Source organism: Tenrec ecaudatus, chromosome 14 (genome assembly GCF_050624435.1).
Source record: "Tenrec ecaudatus isolate mTenEca1 chromosome 14, mTenEca1.hap1, whole genome shotgun sequence".
Lineage (NCBI taxonomy): Eukaryota > Metazoa > Chordata > Mammalia > Afrosoricida > Tenrecidae > Tenrec > Tenrec ecaudatus.
Genome location: NC_134543.1, coordinates 26,779,160 through 26,805,392, shown reverse-complemented (window position 1 = coordinate 26,805,392; position 26,233 = coordinate 26,779,160). Strand labels below are relative to the sequence as shown.

General features: G+C 47.2%; 1 protein-coding gene and 1 pseudogene across 2 annotated transcripts in view; both read left to right on the top strand.

The window, feature by feature from the left end:
* The window catches only part of LOC142426204 (uncharacterized), a 28,119-nt pseudogene extending 25,298 nt beyond the window's left edge, over positions 1-2,821 (top strand).
* The window catches only part of ADCK1 (aarF domain containing kinase 1), a 127,798-nt gene continuing 103,920 nt past the window's right edge, over positions 2,356-26,233 (top strand). For both annotated transcript variants that reach the window (XR_012779703.1, XM_075531357.1), the window contains exons 1-3: positions 2,356-2,450; positions 16,125-16,270; positions 24,004-24,087. Coding sequence is in view for 1 of the 2 variants with exons in the window: in XM_075531357.1 (XP_075387472.1) it covers positions 16,136-16,270; positions 24,004-24,087 (219 nt within the window). In the remaining variant the exon portion in view is untranslated. The remainder of the gene's footprint in view (positions 2,451-16,124; positions 16,271-24,003; positions 24,088-26,233) is intronic.

The following is a 26,233-nucleotide window of genomic DNA, read 5'->3' as shown; positions in this document are numbered from 1 at the left end:
TTTCTCCCCATCACTATCATGATCCCAATTCTACCTTAAAATCTGGCTAGACCAGAGGATGCACACTGGTACAGATAGGAATTGGAAACACAGGGAATCCAGGGCGAATGATCCCTTCATGACCAGTGGCGAGAGTGGCGATACTGGGAGGGTTGAGGGAGGGAGGGAACCAATTACAAGGATTTACATATAACCTCCTCCTTGGGGGACAGACAACAGAAAAGTGGGTGAAGGGAGACATCGGACAGTGTAAGATATGACAAAATAATAATTTATAAATTATCAAATGAGGAGCTGATGCCAGGAGCTTAACCTCCCTGGCAGTAGTCCTGAGTGTGGCTTGGGGTAAATGTGAACTGTCAGAAGTGGTAACCTGCAACCACACTCGGATTACACTGCAGAGAAGTCCCTTAAGTGTTCCTTGGTCCAGTGGTGTTCTCTGCGTGCAGTGTTGCCCACCGGGGTGGGGGTGGGGGCTGAACAGGGCGGGAAATTCAAAACTACAAGTCTAAAACACACACACAAAGTGATACAGTGTAACCTGTGAGGATTACATTGTACCAAAGCAAATCACCTCAGATTTGTCCCTAGATCAGTCTCCAGTGCCCTGCCTGCCCTTTTACTGTCATTTGGAAACATTTTTGCCTGGAAATTTTTTTTTCATGGCATCAAAAAAGTGTCACTTTAGCACAAAAGGAGTTTTAGACCAGATAAATGACAGTGATAGTAACTTAGAATTACTTGCAGAATTGAGCGATAGCGGTTCACGGGGAAATTTATTATCCGACACTGACACTGATCAGATCAGTGACGACAGTGAGGATTCCGCACCTGAGCTCGGCGATGTGTGGACTTGGTGCTCTATTGTGTGCGGTACGGATCAGGCAGCTCCCCCAAGATTCCCGTTTACTGGAGCACCTGGTATGAAAGCAGATGTTGACCACTACAACCCTTTGGGTACCTACAATTATTTCTGACCAATAAGGTCATTGAAAAAATTGTTACGGAGACAAACTGTTACAAAGAGTAACAATCCGCTACTCTGCTTCATAAGTTTTCAAGAAGCAGAAAGTGGGAACCAGTGACCAATGATGACATTTGGAGATGTCTGGGCCTAATAATACTTCAGGGAGTGGTGGGTAAACCCCTGCGGAAATGGTATTGGACCACCAATAAAGTACTTGCAACTCAATTTTTTGGCACCGTCATTTCAGAATACAGATTTTCCCTGATTATGAAATTTTTTCACTTCACAAACAATGAAGAATTTGGGTACAAAATTACTGACATAATTAGACCACCAGGGAGGTTAAGTGGAGAGCAAATGTTTAGAGAATGATGAGGGTAACGAATGTACAAATGTGCTGTATACAACTGATGTATGTATGGATTGTGATGAGAGTTGTATGCGTCCCCAATAAAATGATTTTAAAAAATGAAAAAAAGTACATCATATATGCAAAGGTTGATGAATGAATGAATGGTAAGCACAGATAAAGAAGATAAGCTTTGTTGTTAGGTGCAGCGGAGTTCCTTTAGATGCATGGTAACCTCGTGGGTGTCAGAGCAGAACTCCTTCTGACTTGGCAGTAGGTTTCCAGGTAAGCTTTCAGGTATTGGTCGAACGTTCAATGATTTGTACAATTACTGCTCAATCACTATCCAGTTGAGGAACCCTCGTGGCATAGTGGTTAAGATGTGCTGGGCTGCAATCTGCAAGGTCCAGCAGTTCAAACTACCAGACTGCTCTGTCCGGAAAAAAAACACGACTTTCTACTCCCGCAAACAGCCTTGGAAACTCTCAGGGGCAGTTTGACGCTGTCCGACAGGGTCACTATAAGGTGACATTGACTTGATGGCAGTGAGTGGCTAGGCTGTCTGGTAATTTTTTTCTTGCCTACTTGTGGTAAGACTTTATTTATGTTTCAATATACAAATTTAATATACAAGTCTACAGCTCCACTCTCCTACTAAACACGGATCTATGCGTTAGTTAGAGGAGCTCTGGTCGTGTAATGGTTATGAAGTTCGAAACCATCAGAGGCTCTGCAGGATAAAGACTGGGCTTTCTACTCCCGCAGAGTGGTCGTTTTGGGCAATGCCCAGGGGCGGGCTAGGGTCCTGCGGGTGGCAGGCACTCACCCATGGCAGCGGGAGCGAGCATGCATTATTTGGAATGCTTCTTGGAAACGTCGTGAGCAGGGTTCTGTGTGCGTTGGCCCCTTGCCTGCACCCACGGAGGGGTCCAGCGGGGCCCGCCCGGGTCGCGCCTAGGCCGTGCGTCCCGGGCTCAGCGAACCGAGAACTACAAGTCCCGTCAGGCCGCGCGGCGCCCGGCCTAGCCGAGCGCCGTCCCGGGGGAGTGGCGGGCGAGCGTTCCGGGCTAACGCCGGGCCAGCGGGCTGCGCAGGGACGCGAGGCGCCGAGGCTCCGGCTCAGTTCCTGTCGGGGTGAGTTTGAAAAGCACGCCGGAGGCCGCGAGGGCCGCCCGGACACGGAGCCCGGGGAGTCCGCGCGCGTGGACCCGCCGGGCGCCTACCCTTGCCGGTCCCGGGGAAGCAGGCGGAGGGGGGTGGTGGTGGCGCGTCTGTGACCCTTGGCCCCGTGACCTTGTCCCCCGCACTCCTTGGCCAGCCTCGGAAGTGTGGGATGCTAGCTTGTGCGGTCCAGTCCAGGGCACCGGCGTAGGCGGAGCTGGACGAGGTGGCTCACTTCACCCCCTTCACCCCCAGGTGGCCGCCTGGTCTCCATCGCCTCGCCGAGCCCCGAGCTGCTGCGCACATGTTTGGACACTCTGCCAAGGAGGCGATTCGCCCCATAGCGACCCTACAGGACAGGGTGGAACTGCCCCTGTGAGTTTCCTGCACTGTCATGGCTTATGGGAGTAGACAGCCTCGTCTTTCTCCTGCCAGTGGCTGGTGGTTTTGAACGGCTCACCTCGCAGTTAGCAGCCTAATGGGTAACTCACTTACAAAGGCGCCCAGCTCCGCTCTTGCGAGGTGACGTAAGTGGTATATACTTTCTACTGACCAGGATGCTGTTCAGCTTAACGAGGGTTTATGGACCACTTTAGGTGCGCGGTACCGAGCGCCCCAGAAGGATTTGTGGAGTGAAGTGAATTCGGCTCTGCTTGTGCCCACACTCGTTTCCTTTAAGCATTTTCTCGCGAAGTGATTCTCAGACGATAGTACATGTCAGAAACTCCCAGGGGACTTGTTGCAACACCTGCTGGATCCCACCCACAGGGTTTCTGATTTAGTAACCTGCGGCCCGGACTAGACTGTGCTTTTCCTAACAGCTGCTAAGAGAGTCAGATGCTGCTGGCCCTGGCAGTACAACTCAGAACCATGTCAGTTGCCCTCCTGGGGAGGTGGACTCTTTGGCAATCCTTGGGTGGTTCCAATAGTCACAGGCTCAGCTGCAAACTCCCAGAGGGGTCCTTGGAAGGAAGGCCTGGCTATTTTGGAAAAAATCAGCTATTGACAACCTGATGGTATACACGATTCTGGCCCATGTGGAGTTTTTTATATACTCAGTATCGCTTCTTGATACTAAAAATAAAATGCTGTGAACTTGAAAAAAGAAGCAACTCTTTATACCTAGCTGTGGGCCTTTCTGTTGGAGCCCTGGTTGGTATACTGGTTACTTATTTGCCTGGGATCCGCAAGGTCAGTGGTTCAAAACTCCCAGCCACTCCTAGGGAGCAAGATGGGGCTTTCTACTCCTACAGATAGTTAAAGTCTCAGAAACTTACAAGGGGCAGTTTTACCCTTTCCTATGGGGTTCCTATGAGTCGGCACTGACTCCATGGCAGTGAGTTTGTTTTGTTTTGTGGGCCTTCTGTAGAGCCCTGGCTGCACAGGGATGTAAGTGCTTGGCTATGAACCACAAGGTCAGTGGTTCGAACCCACCAGCCACTCCTGGAGAAAGTTTTGGCAGTCTGTTACTATCAAGATTAGTCTTTGAAACCTGTGGAGCAGTTGAACTCTGTCCTGTCTGGTTGCCTGATAGCCGCGAGTCGGAATCAACTTGTCTCTGCGTGTGGGTTTGAGCCCGAGGTTTTACCTGGATGGAGGTTAGTTTCCCTGTGAGCTCTGGGACCTTGGTATCTGCTAGGGGCTCCTTTATTTAAAGGTGTGTTGATTTGAACACCTGGACATCACACTGGGAATAAGAATGTGATGAAAGTTTGCTTTCTGCATGGGACTGCCGCACTATCTGTGACAGTAAACCTGCCCAGATTTGTAGATAGATGGGCTAGTATGACTCAGAGTCCTGCCAGGCTTGGCGCATGATGGTTTTTGCCTTGTTTGCTGTTTGCACATATTGACCGCATTGCCATGAAGGCCCAATGTTCTCCGTCCTTGAGGGGACAGACCAGAAGAAATCTTGCCATTTGCTTGATAGCCTCTCTAGAAAAAGGGAAGAGGCTGTGCTGCTCTATGGGGCTTGTGGAATTGGGACCTTAAGTGCCTTTCCTTTGATCATCCTTCCCAGTGAGCCCAGCAGAGTGAGCCACTTTTGTACTTGGAGCCCTGGAGTGTGGCACAGGGAACACCGGGAGGCTGTGGCTCTTGGTGGCTGGAGGAGGAGAAGCTGAAAAGGCCTGACTACCTACTGGTCCCGTGACTGCTAAGCGAGTGCTCCGTTCTCGGTTTAGTTCTGTCCCTGGGAAGGGTGTCCTTTGTTCATCATTCTTCCCATTTGAGGAACTTTCCCAGACTCTCCTCGTGCTTTGCTTCACGACCTTCCTATGGTCTAGTGTGATGGATGCCATTCTTGCCATCTCAAGTTCTTGCGTTTCATCAGCTGGAAATCAGGTTCTTTCTAGGGAGAAGCATAGTCGATCTTGGGGAGGTGCTGTTGATTTCCCACTTTCCAGGCCTCCAAAGAGCTCCTTTCAGCCTCCTGTCATTTTGGGGGTGGGTTGGGGTGGTAGTGGTTTGTGTTGTTAGCTGCCGTCTTGGTGGCCACCAGATCTTGGTGACCTCATGTGCAGAATGCCATCTCCACAATCAATTGCAGATCGGGCCTTTGTGATCCATGAAGCTTGCAAGGACTGATGCGTGGGAGTAGCATGCCATACCGTCCTTTGTAGTCCAGCTTCATTTTACTTGGATCCAGCACCCGCACTCATGGAAGCAGCAGTCAAGAAATCAAAGGTCACGTTGTTTAGGGTCAGTCTGTTGCACCAGACCACTTTAAAGTGTTGGAAAACAAAGGCATCACTTTAAAGTAGCGGTTCTCAACCTAACGACCCTTTCACAGGGGTTGCCCAATTCATAACAGTAGCAAAATTACAGTTATGAAGTAGCAACAATCTACATATAACCCCCTGGGGGACGGATAACAGAAAAGTGGGTGTGGGAGACATTGCACAGGTAAGACATGATAAAAATAGTAATTTATAAATTTTCAAGGGTTTGGGAGGGAGGGTGGGAGGGTGGGAGAGGAAGGGGAAAAATGAGGAGCTGATACCAAGGGCTTAAGTAGAAAGCAAATGCTTTGAAAATGATGGCAACCAATGTACAAATGTGCTTGACACGATGTATGTATGGATTGTGATAAGGGTTGTACAAGCCTCCAATAAAATAATTGAAAAGAAAAATAATTTTATGGTTGGGGGTCACCACACACAACATGAGGAACTGTATGAAAGGGTCAAGGCATTAGGAAGGTGGAGAACCATTGCTTTAAAGACTAAGGTGTATCTGGTACCGTGGACTACCAGGGGAACAAACGAATATGTCTTGGAAGAAGTTTAACCAAAATGCTTCTTAGAAGTGAGGATGGCAAGACTTCATTTCATATGATTTGGGCATGTTACCAGGAGGTGCCAGTCCTTTTCCCCCTTAATTTTAGGGAGGGCTCTTACAGCTCTTAGAACAAGCCATTCATCCATTGCGTCAAGCACATTTGCACATATGTTGAGATCATCATTTTCAACGCAATTTTGTTCTACTTGAGCCCTTGGTATCAGCGCCTATTTTTTCCCTCCCTTTCCCACCCTCGTGAACACTTAATAAATTATAAATTATTTTTATATCTTAACACGGTCTATTTCCCTTCACCCACATTTCTGTTGTTCATCCCCCTTGGGGGTCGGGGCATTATACACTGATCATTGTGATCGGTTCCCCTTACTCCCCTTTCTCCCCCACCTTCCCTCTACCTTCATGGGCCTGAGGAGGTTATCTGTCCTGGATTCTTCGTGCTGAGAGCTCTTATCTGTACCAATGCACATACTCCGGGGTAGCCGGATTGGTAAGATTGAACTGGGTCGTGAAGGGGGTGCGGGGGAAGGAAGCATTAAAGAGCTAGAGGAATGTTGTGTGTTTCATGGGTGCTGTGCTGCACGCTGAGGTGCCAGTTCTTGGCGGAGGACATTTGCTTGATAAAGAAGTGTCCTGAAAAAGAGGAAGACTCTTAAGGAGACGGACACACACCATGGCTGCAATCACAACAACACGGCTAAACATCGTAACAGTTGTGATGGTGGTTAGTGTTTCATTCTGATTTGCATAGAGTCACTCTGAGTTGAAACCTACTTGTAGGTGACCAGGGGCCCAGGTCAAGGAGGTCATGTGACATAACATGAGCGCCTGAGCTTGTGGGATGGGAAGATCCATCTCAAGCTCTGACTGCCATTTGCTCGTTGGATCACCCTTGCTCGCCCTCTCTGTGACTTTGTGTGGTAGAGACCTTGGTCGCAGCTTTCCCGGCGGAGACACGATCCTGAAAGGGTTTTGTAAAGGTGAGTTCTTGCTAATACTATTCAATGATTAGATTTTAGGATCTAGGTGGCCTTAGATCTCCGGGCCCCTCACCACAAGGTGTAGGCTGTTAGACAAGAGGAAACTCAGGTGAAAGTCAGAGTCGAGTAAACAGACCTGGCCAGGTGATTCATTAGCAAACGGTCTGGCAATGAAAGGTGTTTTTCATCGGCAGACTTATTTCACGGCTGACGGGGTCTTTTAAAATACCCCGAGGGAAGCAGCTCATTTGCATGTTAAAGACTGGCTGACACCTTATGAGGAAACTCCAGAGTCTGTTTAGAGACAGTCTGGCTCCTATACTATCTATTTTATGTATTTCAATTTCCACGGCTTTTATGACTGGGGACATTTGCATGAAACCGGGTCTTGAGCCATTGTGTGTTTTCACCATGCTTCTCCCCACTCAGGTGGTCTCCAGCCTTCAGGGGCCAGGCCTGGAGGGCGGGCCTTTTAACAGGAGGGTGGGACTTAGGGGAGCCAGGGGCTGGAGGTGTGGTGGGGACAACCCTAGGAAGATGGCCATTGACTTGTCAAGCCTGGGTTTGTGGTTCTCATCGGGGGACCTGTGCTTTGTGGGATATGTGTTATGTGTTGAAAATCGATGTCATTTCTTTCGTGGAGACAAGCTAGCCAGTTTCTGTTTGCCCCGACAATAGAGGGAGCCACATACACGAGACAGCAAGACAGGACGGTCCAGCTAGACAGGGAGAGGAGCAAAGATGTAATAACAAAGTACACTTCAGTCACAAAGTGGGTTGCTTCATGATGTGAAGACCATCACATCTCAGGGTATGACATTGGATTTTATCGGGGTCAGGGAACAGGACCCCATTGGCTCACCCCAGCCCCTATCCTGCTTGCCCATTGACCCTTGTTCTTTTTTCTTATTTATAGCAGCTTTATTTTATTTTTAAAAAATCATTTTACTGGGGGCTCGTACAACTCTTATCACAATCCAGCCATCCATCCATGTGTCCGGCACATTTGTATATTTGTTGCCATCATCATTCTCTCTTTTTAAAAAATCATTTTATTGGGGCTCATACGACTCTTATCACAATCCATATATACGTTAATTGTGTGAAGCACGCCATCATCAGTCTCAAAACATTTTCTTTCTACTTGAGCCCTTGGTATCAGCTCCTCATTTTCCCCTCCCTCCCTGCCCCCCCTCCATCATGGACCCTTGATAATTTATAAATTATTATTTAAATTATTATTATTTTTTCATGTCTTACACTGTCTGGATGTCTCCCTTCACCCACTTTTCTGTTGTCTGTCCCCCCTGGGAGGGGGTTATATATAGATCCTTGTGATTGGTTATATTTATAGATCCTTGTGATCCTTCCCCCTTTCTACCCTACCTTCCCATACCCTCCTGGTATTGCTACTCTTATTATTGGTCCTCAGGAGTTTATTTGTCCTGGATTCCCTGTGTTTCCAGTTCTTATCTGTACCAGTGTACATCCTCTGGTCTAGCTGGATTTGTCAGGTAGAATTGGGATCATGATAGTGGAGGGGGAGGAAGCATTAAAGAACTAGAGGAAAGTTGTATGTTTCATCATTGCTATACTGCACCCTGACTGGCTCATCTCCTCCCCGCGACCTGGCCCTTGTTCATGTATCCTGATTGATCCTTATTCCCACATAATGGTTGGTCTCTTAATCCATGGCTTGAGGACCTCAGTGTCATGTGCGACAGTGTTAGTCAGTAGGTTATCTGGACATGACTTCAGAAATGGATCCTAGGAGGCAATATGGAATGGGTCATCCAGACTCCTAGTTGTCCCTGACATTCGCTGGAATAGGTCATGTGAGGCAAGTTGAGATATGTTGTTCAGACCTCATAGGTCATTATCTAACCCCGACATTCCCACCTGAAGAGAACAAGACTCTGAACTCATGTGGAATTTTGGGTTACTACTGATCTGACTCCTTCCTGCTGAAATGGGATGAAGGAGCTATTATTTTTTTCTTAGTGTCCTTTCTCTTCACTTGCCCTAACCCTCAGAGCTATCTGGTACATCATCTAGAGTGGGATAGGACTTTGCTTATTCATCGCCATCATTACTGCATGGAACTGCTGCAGTAGGGAAGAGACGAACTTGACCAATGGATTCAAGCTATATGGGCTGAACAATGGAAGGCAGAGAGCTTGTTATTGGCTCCAGGAAAGGAGGCAGCCAGATTTTTCTACAGAGATGCTGCCAGTTGTGTTTTAGGTCCCCAAAATTGAAGTAGAGTTGTTACCGATCCTTGGTCTTTTTCTGACACACATAGGAGAAAGATTGTTTCTAGGCCAACATTTTGTTCTAAAAGGCCTTGTTAGACCAATTAAAATAAACAGCGCAGTCTTTAGAAAGACTTTCATGGTTGGCAAGAACAAGTGCCTTACAAAAGGTGGCAAAAAAGGAGCTAAGAAGAAAGTGGTCGATCCATTTTCTAAGAAAGATTGGTATGATGTGAAGGCACCCGCTATGTTCAGTGTAAGAAATATTGGGAAAACACTAGTCACCAGGACTCAAGGAACCACAATTGCATCTGATGGCCTCCAGGGTCGAGTTTTGAAGTGGGCCTTGCTGATCTGCAAAAGGATGAGGTTGCCTTTAGAAAATTCAAGCTAATTACTGAGAACATTCAGGGAAAACACAGCCTGACAACTTCCCTGGCGTGGGTGAATCTTACTCGGGACGAGGTGTGCTCCACGGTCCAACAATGGCAGACCGTGATGGAGGCTCATGTTGATGTCAAGACTACCGATGGGTGTCTGCTGCATCTGTTCTATGTTGGCTTTACTAAAAAAACTCAATAATCAGATTTGGAAGACCTCTTGTGCTCAGCACCAGCAGGTCCGCCAAATCGGAAAGAAAATGATGGAAATCCTGACCTGAGAGGTGCAGTCAAGTGACTTGAAAGAAATGGTCAATACATGGACTCCAGACAGCACCGGGAAAGACACAGAAAAGGCTCGCAGGTCTATTTCTCCTCCTCATGATGTGTTTGTCAGAAAGGTAAAGATGCTGAAGAAGCCCAAGTTTGACTTGGGAAGACTCGTGGAGCTTTGTGGTGAAGGGGGGCGTTCTGGAGAAATGACTGGAGTTGAGACAGGTGCAAACGTGGAACGAGCTGATGGCTGTGAGCCACCAGTTCAAGAACCTGTTTCCAATCCAAACTTTTATTGTTGACAAATAAGAGGTCTTATTGTGGAAAAAAAAGAGGAAAGACTTTCCTATTAAAGACATAAAACTATTTACCGTATATACTCAAATATAAGCCGACCCGAATATCAGCTGAGGCACCGAATGTCCAAAATGTGGCATATTTAGTCTGTAAAGGAAACACTTGGGGTAACATGGTAGTCACCATCTTGGGTAAAGAGAAAGCCCCTATTTTTTAGAAATCAAAAAGACTCCACTCAACAGTGTGCTTTTTCATACACCCAAGGATATGTCAACTAAATTCATTTTCAAATACTCAAATTCGACGTTCTCTTCTCCACTTCAGACTCACAACATCCTCCATGCAGGTCAGATGAACAGAAAGACTTTTGAATTTCAGAACAAATTCAAGGGAACAGCAACTTAATTTTCAAGGTCAGGATAAAGGAACACTGAAGAAATCCGGTTTTACAGACAAAATAGTTCTAACCAGACCTGACAGATGTCGGCTGGGGGGGGGGCGGATTTCAAATCATAGACAATAGACAGACCGCAAGCTGAAATAAGAAACTTCTCTAGCAGCATTCCTCTCTCAGATCTAGCAAGACTTTCTTTGCAGAGGCATAGAAAATGCAGAATCGAGGGACTCTGACGGCTGGGCCTCTTCTTGCCTGGGTAAAATTCTTGGTCTTGGTCAAGAATGGTGATTTTTTGTTTCTTTGTTTGTTTCACACCCTTTCATTCTCTAGGCAGTCTGCTGGCCTTTATGTCTCCTGATTGATGCATCAACCTGGCAATGTTATAAAAGAAAGGCATTTCTCCCCCTATGTTTGTTTGCTTCAAACTGTCGAGCCTGGACTCTTCCAATTCTTACGTAAACCATGCTTTATTTATCCCAAACCACAAGATATGGAAGGGGGTGAAGTCTGTGACCTCCAGCATCCCAGGGTCCAGGACCCTAATACAGCATACATCTATTCCAGGGAGTCATCTTTTTGGAGGTCTGTGGCTCTCCCAGGAAGGATAGCACCCCCCCACCCCTCTTGGCTGGGGCCTCCATAGCCTGGGGTGGGCAATGCTGAGTGCAAATCGGCCCTTTTCTCCTGCCCTCCATTTACTCGCCAAATCTTGAGTCCTTTAAACAAAGTTAGGTCAACAGTGAGATGGAAACACAGCTTCTTAGAAGTCTTAGAACCCCCTGTTCTGAGAAAATCTAATCCTGTCAGTGGTTTACTTGACTCATAGAGACTCATAAGCCCCTAACTGATACCTTATATCTCCAAACCTTCCACAATTGGTGGCCTAAGATACTGTAATTTTGATTTTAAATAATGGCTCTCTCAGACTCAGAGGCACAGTTGCAAAATTCACACAAGAGGGAAATCATCCTTTCCAGGCTTCTTGAAAAGCCAGCCTATAGGGCCTGAAGGACGGGCAATATGCAGATAAGACCGTACAACAGACTGGAAGCAGGAGATGTGCTCTTGACATACTGTGGCCAACACGGCAAAGGTGGAAGATTCCCTCTTCCTCAAATGAGGTCTCCCTGTAATGGGCCAGAAGGCGCGGGTTGTAATGGGATGAACTTCTCTGCGTGTGACTCTCAGAGCTGGCCATGCCTGTTTTTGTGTCTGACTCAATCCACTTGTCCTCAAGGGGGTCGGGAGTTCAGGGAAGGGTTGAAAGTGACCAACTGTTTCACCACCCCTGGATGAGCCCTTCTTGTCTGTTCTTCAAACTACAAGCCGGTAAACTCATAAAGAATTATTTCTGAAGAGTAGATCACCCTATGCAGCCTCTGCATGGCTAAGTTCATAACTTCGCCACCTCAGGAAGATGGAGGATATGCTTCTCATCTTCCATCTGGAGAGGAGAAAAGCTCCCAGATGCATAAAACAGAACTAGCCCTGGAAATGCAACAGAGGACAAAGAAGAGACACACCCTGCGTGAGTTAGAGTTTTTGTGCCAACATGACTCCCGAAGGAACATGTGGGTGGGGTTTAGCCAGTTAATCAGGTTGCACCTTGATTGAAGGGCGATCAAGATAAATGGCTCTTTGCTGCTGCCCTCTTCTTTCTCTCTGGTGACCGACCTAGGGTGCTGCCGCCTGAGTTAGCTGCTCTGTTTCAACCACCTCAACTGTGTGCTGGCTACCTGTGGGCTGAGCCAACCCGTGCATTGTGGTGCATTATGTCACTATGGCGTGCTACACCTTGATGCCCCCTGCTTCACCACACTGCTGCACTACTGGCCTCTGCTACGCCTTGACATTTTATCTTCCTGCTGTTGCTGTGTCTGCTGCCTGTGGGACGACTCTCCTTGACTCACTTCCTGCCAGCTACTTTGTATCTGTTTCCTGGACCTTGGACCAGTGGCCAGTGTGAGTTGGAAGGACCTTCATTATATCAACTGCCTACGAAAGTGAGTTGGACTAGCCCTCTGTACTGCTGCTTTATTTCTCTAGAGAACCCTGCATAACACCCTGAAAAACCAGATAAATGTTACAAGGACAAGAGATCCCAGTGTGACTTACCTGTGGTGTAGGGCAAATCAGAAGAAAGGCAGATCCTGGGGCAGCCCCCAAATGTTAAGTGTTAACAGTGGCTGTCCCTGGGCTTTCTCCCCCAAAGGTACTGGCATGTTCCTCTGTTGTGGTGACAACAGCCTGGGAGGGACTTACAAATGCCTCTGAGGGAGAAAGCTGGCCACATCAACTTTCAACACATGACAATATGGTTTATTCATTGATTGATCGACTCATTCAGTAAATGCTTTTGGAGCATCTAATATGGATAGCCTTGAGAAGAATGGGAATTCCAAAACACTTAATTGTGCTCATGTGGAACCTGTACATGAATCAAGAGGCAGTTGTGCACACAGAGCAAGGGAATACTGCATAGTTTTAAAATCAGGAAGGGTTGTATTTTCTCACCATCTTTATTTAATGAGTATGCTGAGAAAATAATCAGAGAAGCTAGATTATATGAAGAAAGGATTGGAGGCAGGCTTATTAACAACCTGTGATATGCAGATGACACACCTTGCTTGCTGAAAGTGAGGAAGAATTGAAGTACTTGCTGATGAAGGTCAAGGACTGCAACCTTCAGTATGGATTGCAACTCAATGTAAGGCAGACCAAAATCCTCAGCACTGGATCAGTAGGTAACCTTATGATAAATGGAGAAAAGTTTGACGTTGTCAAGGATTTTGCCTTACCTGGATCCAATGCTCATGGCAAAAGCAATCAGATCAAAAGATATATTGCATTACGTACATCTGCTGCACAAGACTTCTGTAGAGCTCTGACGAAGCAGCGTGTCACTCTGAGGACTGAGGTGCATCTGACTCAGCCCCTGGTATTTTCATTAATGTGAATGTTGGACAGTGAATACGGAAGACTGAAGAAGAATCATTGCATTTGAATTATAATTGTCGCAGAATATTGAAAATCCCACGGGCTGCTAAAAGAACAAACAAATCTTATCTTAGAAGGAAGACAGCCAGAATGTTCCTTGGGGCAACCATGCCGAGACTTTGCCTCATGGACTTTGAACATGTTGTCAGGAGAGACTAGTCCCTAGAGAAGGACATCTTGCTTGGTCAAGTAGAGGGACTGAAAAAGGAAGACCTTTCACGTGATGGATTGACACCGTGGCTGCATCCATGGGCTCAGACAGGAGTTGTGAGGACAGTGCAGGACTGGACCGTGTTCTGTTCTGTTGGATATAGGGTTACCGTGAGCTGGAGCTGACTCAACAGCATGTAACACTGTGTGCCCAAGGAGCCTTTGTGGCACAGTGGTTCAATGCACAGTTGCTAACTGAAAGGTTGATGGTTTGAACTAACTACCCTGGCAGCTCTGTGGGAAGAAAAGCTGGTGATCTTATCTGTAAAGATAAGAGCTAAGAAATTCTAAAATGAATGAACAAACAAACAAACAAACAAATTAGTAAACTGAATAGTGTCATATGGGGCCATTGTGAGTCCCAATGAACCCCACAGCACCCAAGAACAACAACTATGTGTTAACCACACCTGGTTACCTTTATGGCCTTCAAAGCCCAGCATGTTTCCTGTAGAACCCTTTATGAGATTTGCTGGTCTCTGTGCTAGGAGGAAGCAGTGGTGCGGTGGGTCCAGCATTGGGTTGCTAACAGAAAGGCTAAGAGTGTGAATCTGCCAACCTCTCCTCAGGAGAAAGACAGGTCACTTCCCAAATGATCTACAACCTCGGAAACCCTACGATGCAGTCGTACTGAATAGATAGGAGTCAGAGTGGACTTGATGGCAGCGAGTGGGTTCTTCTGTAAAGATTTACAGTGTTGGAAACCACATAGAGGGTCAGTAAGAGTCGGAATGGACTCTGTGGCAGTGGTTTATAGGGCTGTGAGTCAGAATTGTCCGGCAGCATACAGCAATAATATCTGTGAAATTGAAAGACACATGGAAACAATCCAATGGACTCATGTACCAGGCAAACATCAGTTTTTATAACCCGAGACTAGAAGAACTAGATGGTGCCCAGCTTCCCACCAACAACTGCTCTGAAGAAGATCACATTAGAAGGACTTGGGTAAAGTGGAAGGAAAATGTGGAACAGAACTCCAAATCATAAAAGATCAGCTTATTGGCAGAGGGAAACTGGTGGGATCCCCAACACTTATTACCCTTCAGGTCTGGTACTGAATCCACCCCATATTAGAAGAATCAACCATTTAAGATCAAAGGGCAGTATTTACTTAAAGGCAAAGCTCGGAGTGTTAGGAAAAAAGGAGAAACGGATACTGTGTGTGTGTGTGTGTGTGTGTGTAGGGTGAACTTGGGAGGAAGAAGGATAAGTGATGGTACATTGATGGAGTTGCATTGATGAGTTGAATCAGAATGTGCCTGAATTGCTGAATGGTTGTGATAGGTAGGCTTATTGTGTCAACCTGGCCAGTAGGAACATGTGGGATTACTCAGGTGGCAGTTTGACTGGAGGTCAAAGAGATAAATGGCTCTGCAAGGCCTGCCCCCATCTCTCTTGCTCTCTGGTGGCCGTACCAGCATGCTGCTGCCTTATCTAGTTCTCTGCTTCAACCTGTGTGCTACACCACCTGTGGACCCAGCCACCCTGGGGATCGTGGATCATGTTGCTAGAGCTTGAGGCTCCTTCGAGACCTGATTCGCCAAGCTTCTAGTACGTACATCACTTGAGATTGAGGCTGGTGAATCCTGTCACCTTGCATTGCTTTAGTTTGGTATTCCATCTGGGCCTTCTTTGCTGAGCTCCCAAGCTGCTGACTGCTGCTGATACCCCCTGCCTCCGGGCAGTCTCTGCCTGCCTTGCCTGGACTGAACTGTCTGCTTCCTTGACCTTGGATCCGGCAGCCCACATGTGAGTTGAAAGACTTCCAGTATAGTAAATGTTCCACGAAAGTGAGTTGAACTGAGCCCTCTGTACTCCTGTGTGGACTAATTAAATGTTATATTTCTTCTTGCCGTACAAACTTTATCTATCTATCTATCTATCTATCTATCTATCTATCTATCTATCTATCTAAATGTAAGGCTCCTGGTTTTGTTTCTATAGAGAACCCTGGCCAACACAATGGCCAATACTTTCTACTTTGTAAACCTTCACCTAATTCACAATGAAAAGTGTAGAAAATTAAACCAAACCTCTGATGTCTGTGTGTGCATGGCCGTTAAGTGTTTGTGACAAGTGACAGTGCTTACAGCAGCATTCTGTCCAAAGAGCATCTTTCCATCACCCTGTGTCCGCATGCTGTTGTTCTTCACACTAATGCCAGCTGGTAACAGCGTCGCCAGTATATTTATCTGCGTAGTGCCCATTGCCCCTCTCCCTTGTAAGTGCCAAGTGGACAAGATCTTTATTCTGTTCACACGTTCTTTTGTGACTAAACAGTGCCCAACATTGTTGGAAGAAGAATGGTTTGCTGAGTTGATTTGCACCGGTGCTATGCTGAGCATTTTATATGCACGTCTCATGTGGTGATCCCAATAGCTTTTGAGGAGGGGCCTAGCTTCCCTGTTTCACACACAAGGATGCTGAGGCTCGGGGAGACCAAGGAAAATGGTTCAGGTTGTACCCTATTTAGTGGCAGAGCCAGGATTTGAACCTTGGTCCGAGCGAGTGACTATGAAACCCTTAACGGTTACAGTTTCCCGTCTTCTCTCTCTTTGCAGAGCCTGGGAACATGGCTGGCAGAGCTGTAAAGCTTGCTTCGTGGACCAGTGTGGCTCTCGCAGCTTCTGGCTTCTACCTCTACAATAACAAGTATTTGGACCCGAATGACTTCGGCGCCGTCAGGGTGGGCCGAGCAGTTGCTACGGTAGGTTGTAGCTCATTTCAGCAGCTGTGGTGGTGTCTGCGTGTGTTCACACATAGCGGATAAATGCACTGTTTGCACATATGTGGAGGCGTGTGTGCTCTCACTGTGTGCTGAAGCTTCCCTTCACAGTTGCACAGGCATTCCTTATACACACCACCTCTGCACCCCGAAAGGGAATGAGGTGGGATGACCCAGGGTCATTGCTCTGCAGCCGTCCCATTTTGGGGTCTGTGTCTCATCTTAGTGATGGACCCAGTGGTGCTGTGCACGCGGAGGACTGCAGCTTTGATTCCGTCCCACCAGCAAATCTGGGTGCTCTCCAATGAGCTGGCGTGAACGGCTCCTGGCACAACGGCTTGGCGGTGACATGGACCAAACTCTCTCAGAGACCAGCTGGCCGGCCCTCTGCAGAACTCTGCTTCTCTGCCGCACTTGGTCATTTGTTGCAGTGGCCACGCAGAACCCGGACACGGTTGTGGGTGTATGAGGGACACATGTAGCAGGTTATAAGCAGGATCCCGAACAAATCAGGTTAGAGTTCTTTAGTCAGGATAGCCACTTCTCTGCCATGCCCTCAGGCAGGTCTCTCTCCAGCTCTCTGCCCTGCTTGGGCAAGTGTTACAAAGTTCACATAGCCAACAACAGCCTAAAGCATTCAGCCCTCTTTCTCAGTGTGGGAGTGGACTTAGCTCCACCTGCAAGTGACAAGTGACAGTAGGCATGGCGCCTCCTGCTCCCAAACTTCCAGCTCTCTCCCAATCTATGGGTCGCAAGCCTCTTGTCTGAAGGTGCAAAGGGGTCTCGTTCTTGGAGCTGGGAAATCCCACTGTGTGGACTGCTCCCAGTCTCCTGGTCCTGCTGCCCCTGCTCCTGTCATTTCCTTTGTCACTTCTTTAAAAAAATTAATTTTGTCAGGTTTATTGCCACAATCCAAGCATCACACAGTTCAATAGTTTAAACATATTATAGCAATCATCACCACAATTTTAGAACGTTTTCTTCATTCTTGTTAGCTCTCCATACCCCTCAGCCTCCCTGCCATAACCCTAAGCAACTATTAATCCAGCTACTATCGCTATAGATTTACATATCCTGGGATTTCATATAAAGGAAAATATACAACAAAACACCCCAACAACAATAACAGAATAAAACAGAAAAGCCTCAATAAAAACAAAACAGAACAAACAGAAAAATTCAGCAGAAAAGAAGAAAAACTAGAACAAATTTAAACGGGGTCAAATGATAAGATAATCACTTTTAACCAAACTACATCTGCATTAATCCACTTTCTAATGCCCTTTGCCCGATAGCAAGGCTTTCACATCTCTGATCAGTGGTCAGACAATTCCCTGCAGGCTTAATCCACATGGGGATCCATCGCATGGATTTGGGGCTTTCCTTGTTGTGTCAGTCTGGGTTGACTGGAGAAACAAACTCATAGACACTCGTGTATAAGAAAGAGGCTTATCTACAAGAGCAATTGAGTATTGAGAAAACATCCCAGCCCAGTCCAGAGCAAGCCCATAAGTCTGGCATTAGCCGCACGTTCGATGCCAATCTATAAATTCCTCTCCAGACTCACGAAACACATGCAATGATGCCGAATGCAGCATGATCACAGGCCAGTGGGTGGAAAGTCTTGTGGATCCAGTGGCGGTGTAGCATCTCAGCGCTGGCAGGGGTCTCCACGTGGCTTCTCCAGCTCTGAGGACTCTGGCTGCATCAAGGTAGCTTCATGTGGCTTCTCCTCAGAAATGTCTCGCAGGGATTGAACATGTATCCCACCTCTAGCGAGCTTATTTATCTCCTTACTACCTCCAAATGAGGTCATCACGCTATGACCTGATCGACAGGCTAGACTCCTCCCTTTCACTCTGAATCTTAACATTGACACCAGAGATGTATTTATTTATAATCCATAGATCACACAGACTGGTGTGCTTCTTCTGTAGTTACTTAGATGACACCTCACTTAAATGACTGCTTTTTTCAAAGACAAGTCTCTAAGACCCCAGATTCTATTCTTTGCGATAGCTTGGTACCTTCTGATTTCTTTATCGCATTTTCCTATAGCACCCATGTCTTCAGTGATCTCTTTATGAGGGCAAATATGGCATAGGACCACATCATAAAAATAAATTGTTTTTAGATTAGGGCTATGATTATGTTTGAGCTCAAAATCCATTCATGTATCTATGATTTATTTATGTTCCCTGGTCTACTTTAGCAACATTGTGATCATTTTACTGGGAGACATTATAAATCATCCACCTGGGACTTATGGTAATTCTATCAATGGAATTATTAACTTGCCAATGATAGAGAATGTAAAACTGTTGAGAAGAATAAAGTATACATGTATCGGACAGCCCTTTAGACTGAAATACACAGATTGTTGACTTGTACAGATTAAAAACTTAAGTGACTGGACACTATTTATATAAACAATGACAGTTGGATATAGGGCAAAACTTTCTTTTAAAAAAATCATTTAAAAAATCATTTTATTGGAGGCTCGTACAACTCTTATCACAATCCTTACATCCATCCATTATGTCAAGCACATTTGTACATTTATTGCCATCATCATTCTCAAAACATTTTCTTTCTGCTTCAGCAGGGCAAAACTTTCAGTAATGCTGCTTCATAAAGGCAGAACTGTGCCTGCTGCACTAAGACATGCCATAGAAAGCAAAGTCAGTATGAAAACAGCAAATATATGGTAGCCTTAAGTTGACATTTATGGGGCGCCCCACAGGAAAGAGATTCTAACCAAGTCCAGTGACTTCCTAGCATATTCTTGGGATACTAATCTTGGGATAGTAGTCATCTGCGTTTCCTTACATGAAGGCATTTTGGTCTTAAATCCAAAGGATTATTTCAGAGCCTTTAATCTCCTACAGGTGTGTTTCAGGTAAAGTCCAGTTTGCATAGTGGCGTTTCCAAATCAGATCCTTTGGGTATGGCCTAGGAAGGATGTTGTGCACTTTGAGGGGACTGTCTAAAGTCCCAGTTGTCTCCAGCACATGGCCTGACTCGCCAAGGGCTGGATAGAAACCCAGTGAAAGGTGTCCGATTAGGAACTTAACACTGGGCATAGTCTCCCATTAAGCGGTTTATATAAGTAATGTTAGTCCTTTTCCCCAAGGGCAGTATGTTGCTCCAGGTTGACTAGAGAAACGAACCCAGTGACACTCAGGTGAGTAAGAGTGTTTTATATCAAAGAGCAGCTGTTCATTGAGAAAACATCCCAGCCCAGTCCAGATCAAGTCCATAAGTCTGATTTTAACCCACATGTCTGTTACTGGTCCATACACTCCTCTTCAGACTTACACAGCACATGCAATAATGCTGAATGCAGGAAGATCACAGGCCGGTAGGTGGAATGTCTTGTGGATCCAGTGTTGGTGGAAGCATCTCCACATGACTCCTTCAGCTCCTGAGTGTGTCTGCTCGGCAGGGGTCCTCAAACTTTTTAAACAGGGGCCAGTTCACTGTCCCTCAGACCTGCTGGAGGGCCGGACTATAGTTGAAGGAAAAAAAAACCATGAACAAATTCCTATGCACACTGCACGTATCTTATTTTGAAGTAAAAAAACAAACGGGACAAAAATACCCAGTGGGCCGGATAAATGTCCTCGGCCGGCCGCGTGTGGCCCGTGGGCTGTAGTTTGAGGATGCTTGAGTAAGATGAAGTGGAGAGAGAGTGTGTCCCTCTTCCAGGGAGAAAGACAGGAAGTTCCCAGTATCCTCATGAGAAGGTCATGCCCACCAGGAGGCTGTGACTGATGGACAGGCTAAACTCTACCCCGTCACTATTCATCAAGTTGACATGAAATTATATAACCACCACAGGCAGATTGCTTTACCTGGTTTACCCACCAACAGAAGTGAAATCACCTCTGAGACACACATGTCCCTTCCTTCCTCTGGATTTGATTTCCATTAAGGCTAATTGAGGCCCCTTACTGGAATGTCTGTTGACTTGGGGTGATCATCCATCACTGCCTTTTGCTATTTCTGGTATGATAGCTTTCTCTGTTAGCTGGTCAATGAAATTCTCAGTGCAGGGATCCTGCCTCCGAAAGAAAGGGTTTACTCCTAGCTCTTCCTTCTTGGCGATATTCAGGTCCCTGCTTAGCTGGCATCTCGCTCCTTCATGCAAAATAAATCGTGTGACTCAAGCAAGGCAGGTGGCTTGAGTAAAGGTAGTGACTTGGGTGCATTCCATCCCAATCCTGCCTCCTCGTAACACACAGAACCTAAAGAACACAACCTCATCCTGAGCCCTAAGACACAGACACCAGAATTTACCCAACACACACACACACACACACACACACACACACACACACACACACACACGAGAATAATGACATCAGATGGCAGGATGGAGGAAATCCGCACAATACTGGACACCCTGGCTTATGTGCACAGCCCCATCCCCTCACTGTATGGTAATCATGAAGACTGGGGCTAGAAGCGCAGGGATCAGACTCTGTGTCTAGAACTCTGCTGCTCCCCAGACCCCACGCTGACAGAATCGGAGGTGAATATTTGACCTTTAGAGGGTTTCTCCTGGGGCTCAGTAGGAGCATTGTCCTCGTGTGAGCATATTCTCCTAACTTATCAGATGTGATGCTCCCAGACCTTTCTATGCTTTTCTTTGCCCCAAGGGTGGGTAGAGGACCACCTGCCCTCGTGCTTGCTTTCCTCCTCAATGTGCAGTAGGCTGAGCTAATCCCCTTTTCCTCTAGGTGAAGGCTCATTCTGATGTTTACCCTGTGTTGGTTGTCTAGCCATTTCCCTAATACTCTGTGTTGTCAAGTGTTCTCTTGAGTGTTGCTCAATGAGGAGGCTACTGGGGTGGTGCGGGTGCTTGAGGATAAACCGTCTCCTTTCAGAATCATAGACTCAAGATAGCCTTTGGGTAAATGGACTGTGGAAGATGAAATAATTCCCAAGTGTTGGTCCAAAACTTCCTTTGGGTGCAGCATCACTTTACATATTTTGAGGGGCACATTGAACTGTCCCACCCAGGTCCAACCCTCATAGAACTGGTTGAGGAGAGGGCACAGAAATGGCTTAAAGCAGTGCATAACCATGCACCGTGACAAGATGAGTGACTCCGATGACCGCTGCTGTGGGGCCCAGGTAGCCGACATTCAGGATGATTGTCCTGGGCGAAATTGGGTTAGATGGACTCTTTCCGACTCCAGTAGCTGAGAACTAAGCGGGACATATCGACCAGTGCTTCATAAAGCAGCCACAGGGCTAGACATTGTGTATAGCCTTGGTTTTCCTAGCACACGATCCAGTGACCAGATCCTGCTTGTGGTTGGTGTTTAACAAGTCTATGTCTAATACCGTCAAACCTAGTGGGGTCTAGGTAAATGAAAGAACTGTTCCCAGTCTCCATCTTCTAAGCCCGTTAACATCTGAGGAACTGCCAGTCCTAACAAGGAAGGTTTGGGGGGTGATTCGTCCCCAAGGATCCTCTAAGCTGAGACACCTTTGAGGCTCTCATGCTTTGGTTCACCAAGGACGAGGAGACACTATCTCTAGTTTTGCCTAGGAGATTGCCTTTGGATTTTCTAGAGAAACAAAACAAGTGTATCTCACGTGTGTGTGTATTTAGATAAAGAAAATGACTTATATAGTTGTAGATGTTGGCAAGTTCAAGCTCAGGCAAGTTCCAAGTCTGTGAGTCAGATGTTAGGCTAGAGGCTTCTCCGTGCACAACTGCAAGGGCTGGTGAACTCAAGATCAGCAGGAAGGTGCCAGTCGTGTGGTTGCAGAAGCAAATTAATTGATGGTCAGATGGCAGGCAATATAGCAGGCCATGGGCTCAAGTTTCCCCACAGTGTTCACTTAGGTTGGAATCAGGCCACACTTCTGAAGAAATGTCCTTTTAATTGATTGCATCAGGGCTGTGATCTGAGTAAGGGCATTGCCTTCCACCCTGATCTTCTTATAACTGACTGGCTACTTATAGGAGATTCCATTATGGAAGTGATTGATTACATTGTGTTAGATCATGGACTACTGGGTCTTAACTACCAAACCACAGAATCCAGACCCACCCAAGTTGACACAAAACCTAACTATCACAGAGACCCAGAGTTAAAACGTTTGTTATTAGACCCAGGACTTAAAAATCGTATTGAAATAGCACTTCGCCCAGCTAAACGGTCATTGCATGATACATACCTTCCCGACATGATCACTGAAGACAGACATGTTTGTAAGCAAACGTGGTGAAGAAAGCTGATGGTGCCTGGCTATCAAAAAGATATAGCGTCTGGGGTCTTAAAGCTTGAAGGCAAACAAGCGGCCATCTAGCTCAGAAGCAACAAAGCCCACAGAGAAGAAGCACACGGCCTAAGCGAATACAAGATGTTGAATGGACCAGGTAGCAGACACCAAGGAACAAAAACAATCATTGTGTGATCACCTTCTTCACATAAACGCTGAAGACGAAGGTGTGCATAAGCAAGTGTGGTGAAGAAGACTGATGGTGCCCGGCTACTGAGAGATATAGTGTCTGGGGACTTAAGGGCTTGAAAGCAAACAGCGGCCATCTAGCCCAGAAGCAACAAAGCCCACACGGAAACAGCACACTAACATGGGTGATCGTGAAGGGCAGAGGAGACCAGGTCTCAAACAACAAAGGTGGGCAGGGGAGGGGAATCACATCACCGTGAATGAGGGGGAGTGCGTGATGGGGACCCAATGCCCATCTGTAGACAGCTGGACATCGCTTGCAGAGGGGGGTTGTGGGGAGGAGATGAGTCACTCAGGATTCAGTGTAGCAACAATGAAACTCAAAACCTTCCTCTAGTTCTTGAACGCTTCCTCCCCTCCCAATTACCATGACCCCAATTCTACCTTGTGGACCTGGTTATACCAGAGGATTTACAGTGGTGCAGTAGGGATCTGGAAACACGGGGAATCTAGGACGGATGAACCCCTCAACACCAGCGGCGGGAGTGGCGACACTGGGAGAGAAGGGGGTGTAGAAAGGGAGAACCGATCTTGGAGATCTATGTGTAACCTCCTCTCTGGGAGATGGGCAATGGGAAGGTGGGTGAGGGGAAACGCCGGGCAGTGTAAGATAAGATAAAATAATTATTTATAAACTATTAAGGGAGCAGGGGGAAGGGGAGAGCGGGGAGGGAGGGGGAGGGAAAAAAAAGGAAACCGAGCTGATTCCAGGAACCCAAGTGGAAAGCGAATTTTGAGAATGATGAGTGCAACGAATGTATAAGGGTGCTTTGCTCAATTGATGTATGTATGGATTGTGATAAGAGTTGTATGAGCCCCAATAAAAAGATTTATTAAAAAAATCGTATTGAGTTGATTTGTGAAACAGAGAGGAGTAAATTAATCCGACAACATCCATTCATCTCGTGCCATGTACGGCTTCTGGAGATCCAGTGATGAAGAGGAAGGACAAGCCCTCGCTCTTATAGAGTTTACGTTCTAGTGATGGGGAGACAGTACATCATCAAGGAGAAAACACAGATCATTTTGGCTGGTGGCTTGTTATAATGAATGGGGGAGAGTTGCTGGTGGGGAGGGCCTGCTGTATTGAGACTGGCCTTCTCTACAGAGGAAGGGGCCAACCAGGGTAAGGTCTGAGGGCAGAGCCTCGTAGGGGTGGGCCTGTCAGAAAGAGTGGTGCAGTGTGGGATTCCAGGCACTAAGCCTTCCCCTCCCTTGGTTCACAGACAGCTGCCATCAGCTATGACTACCTCACCTCCCTGAGACATGTTCCTTATGGGTCGGAAGAGTACCTGCAGCTTCGATCGGAGGTAAGGGGGGCCAGGGGGACCGCCTGGACACGGTGAGACACCTGTGTGCAGCAGGAGGTGGGCACCATAAAGGGAGGGGCAGCATGAGGGCTGGGCCTGGGGCTCCCAGAGATTTGGTTTGGGAGGAGCACGTTTCCACTTTCTGGGTGGGCTGTTTTAGTGCTGATGCCTGGGCTGGCATGCTGACATCAAGCTGACACCCCCACCCCCAGCCCCAGGTGCTGAGGTTATTAATCTAGAGGCGGCTGCCCAGGAGGCTCACATGTGTCTCTGGAATGACTCAGGAGGGTTGGAGGCTCTGTCCCTGAGATAACTGAGCTGGCTTCCAAGCTGCTTTGCCAGGCAAAACTCGGGTGAAAGAGGTTAATTGCTTGCCTGTCCTCTGAAGGCCACACCAGTGTCTCTCCTAGGTGTCTGGCTGGAGTTGTTGACCACACAGTCATCCCTCACTTGGAGTCAGCGTCCGGGTGTCTCAGGGAGCTAGAAGGATCAGGCAGGAGGGCGGGATGATGGCGCACTTGGGTCAAAAGCGGATGCCCTTGATCTCTCCAGCGAAGGCTTGTTGGACTAGGCCTGTGTCTTTACCTGGACCTGTGTGCACACAGAGGCCTCTGTGTCCACAGTAACCTGTCCGCGCGGGCAGACCTGTGTGCCATTGCTCCATCAGCCCTGTCGGCATGGATGCCCTTTGCCCCTTAGGAAATCCCGGGCCATCCCTGTGGGCTCAGTTCAGGCACTTACCCTTCTGTGAAGTTTTCCTACCCAGACAGCCTATATGTATAAATAACTACTCTGTATATTTTATTTAGACTTTTCATTATGGAAATTTTCAGCTGTTCATGGGAGTAGAGAGACTAAGATGAGTTTAACGAAGCCCTATGGAACTCTCAGCCAGTTTCAACAATTATCAAAAGATTGTCATTCTTCTTCCACAGACTCTGGCCCACCCATCAATTCTTATGTCTCATGGAACCATTCAAAGTGGCCCTCAGCTGTCCTGCCATCTCGTTTGTAAACCCTTCCGTGGGTAGCCCTGACACTCGAGGCCCTTCGCATGACGGTCACCCCATAACCAGACCTAACAGGCTCCCAGCACTGTTGTGGGGCCCTCAGAGAGCTACGCTGGGCTGGAGTTTCCTTGTTGTCCCAGAAATGTCTTTTTATAGTTTGTTTGTTCAAATATGGTTCCAAATGAGGCAGGGCGATGGCATTGTTTGAGCTTTCCTGCGTTTTTAAAGCTGTAGTGTTTCTTCTTCCTTCTTTTTTTAAAGTCGTTTGTTGAAGCAACCAGATCATTTATTCTGTAGACTTTTCCCCCCATTCAGGATTTGGCTGGTTGCAACCTGAAAGTGTCGTTTAATGGGAACTACATTCGCACGGCTCCTGATGGAAACTGTGTACAATTCACAACATACAGACCCATCATCTTCCTTCTCCTCCTCAGGGACTCGATTTTCCTGCCTGAGGACAATCCTTACTTCTGTGTGTCTTCCTAGGGAGAGCTCCCTTTGTGACTTTATTCCCAGCACGGATGACAGCTGGTTACATGTCTCTCGCTTTGCATTTTAGGAGCCTTGGAAGTGCCCCAGGGCACCCTGGGAGCATCATGGGCTGTGTCTGGGGCTGTGCAGTACAGGGTCCGGGGTCTGCAGCCACAAGTCATGCCAGAGCAGAAAGAAGAAGTTACCTGCTCCTGTTAGGATTTGCAGTCTTGGAAACCCAGAAGGACAGTTCTCTATCCTCTAGGGCAGGAGTCCTCAAACTTTTTAAACGGGGCCAGTTCACTGTCCCTCAGACCCATTGGAAGGCTGGCCTGCAGTTAAAAAAACCCACAAAACTATGAACAAATGACTACGCACATATCTTATTTTGAAGTAAAGAACAAAATGGGGCAAAAACACCCAGTGTGCCGGATAAATGTCCTTGGCGGGCCGCATGTGGCTCACGGGCCGTAGTCTGAGGATGCTTGCTCCAGGGTCTGTGTGTCGGAAGCTGCTCGATGGCAGTGGGTTTGGTTTGGGGTAGGCAGTGCACTGGGCTGCTAAATGGAAAGTTGACACTTTGAAGCCTCCCAGCAGGTCTGAGAAAGATTGGGTGACCTGCTCCCGTTGAGTCCAGCCTAGAAACCCCTAAGGGTCAGTTACAC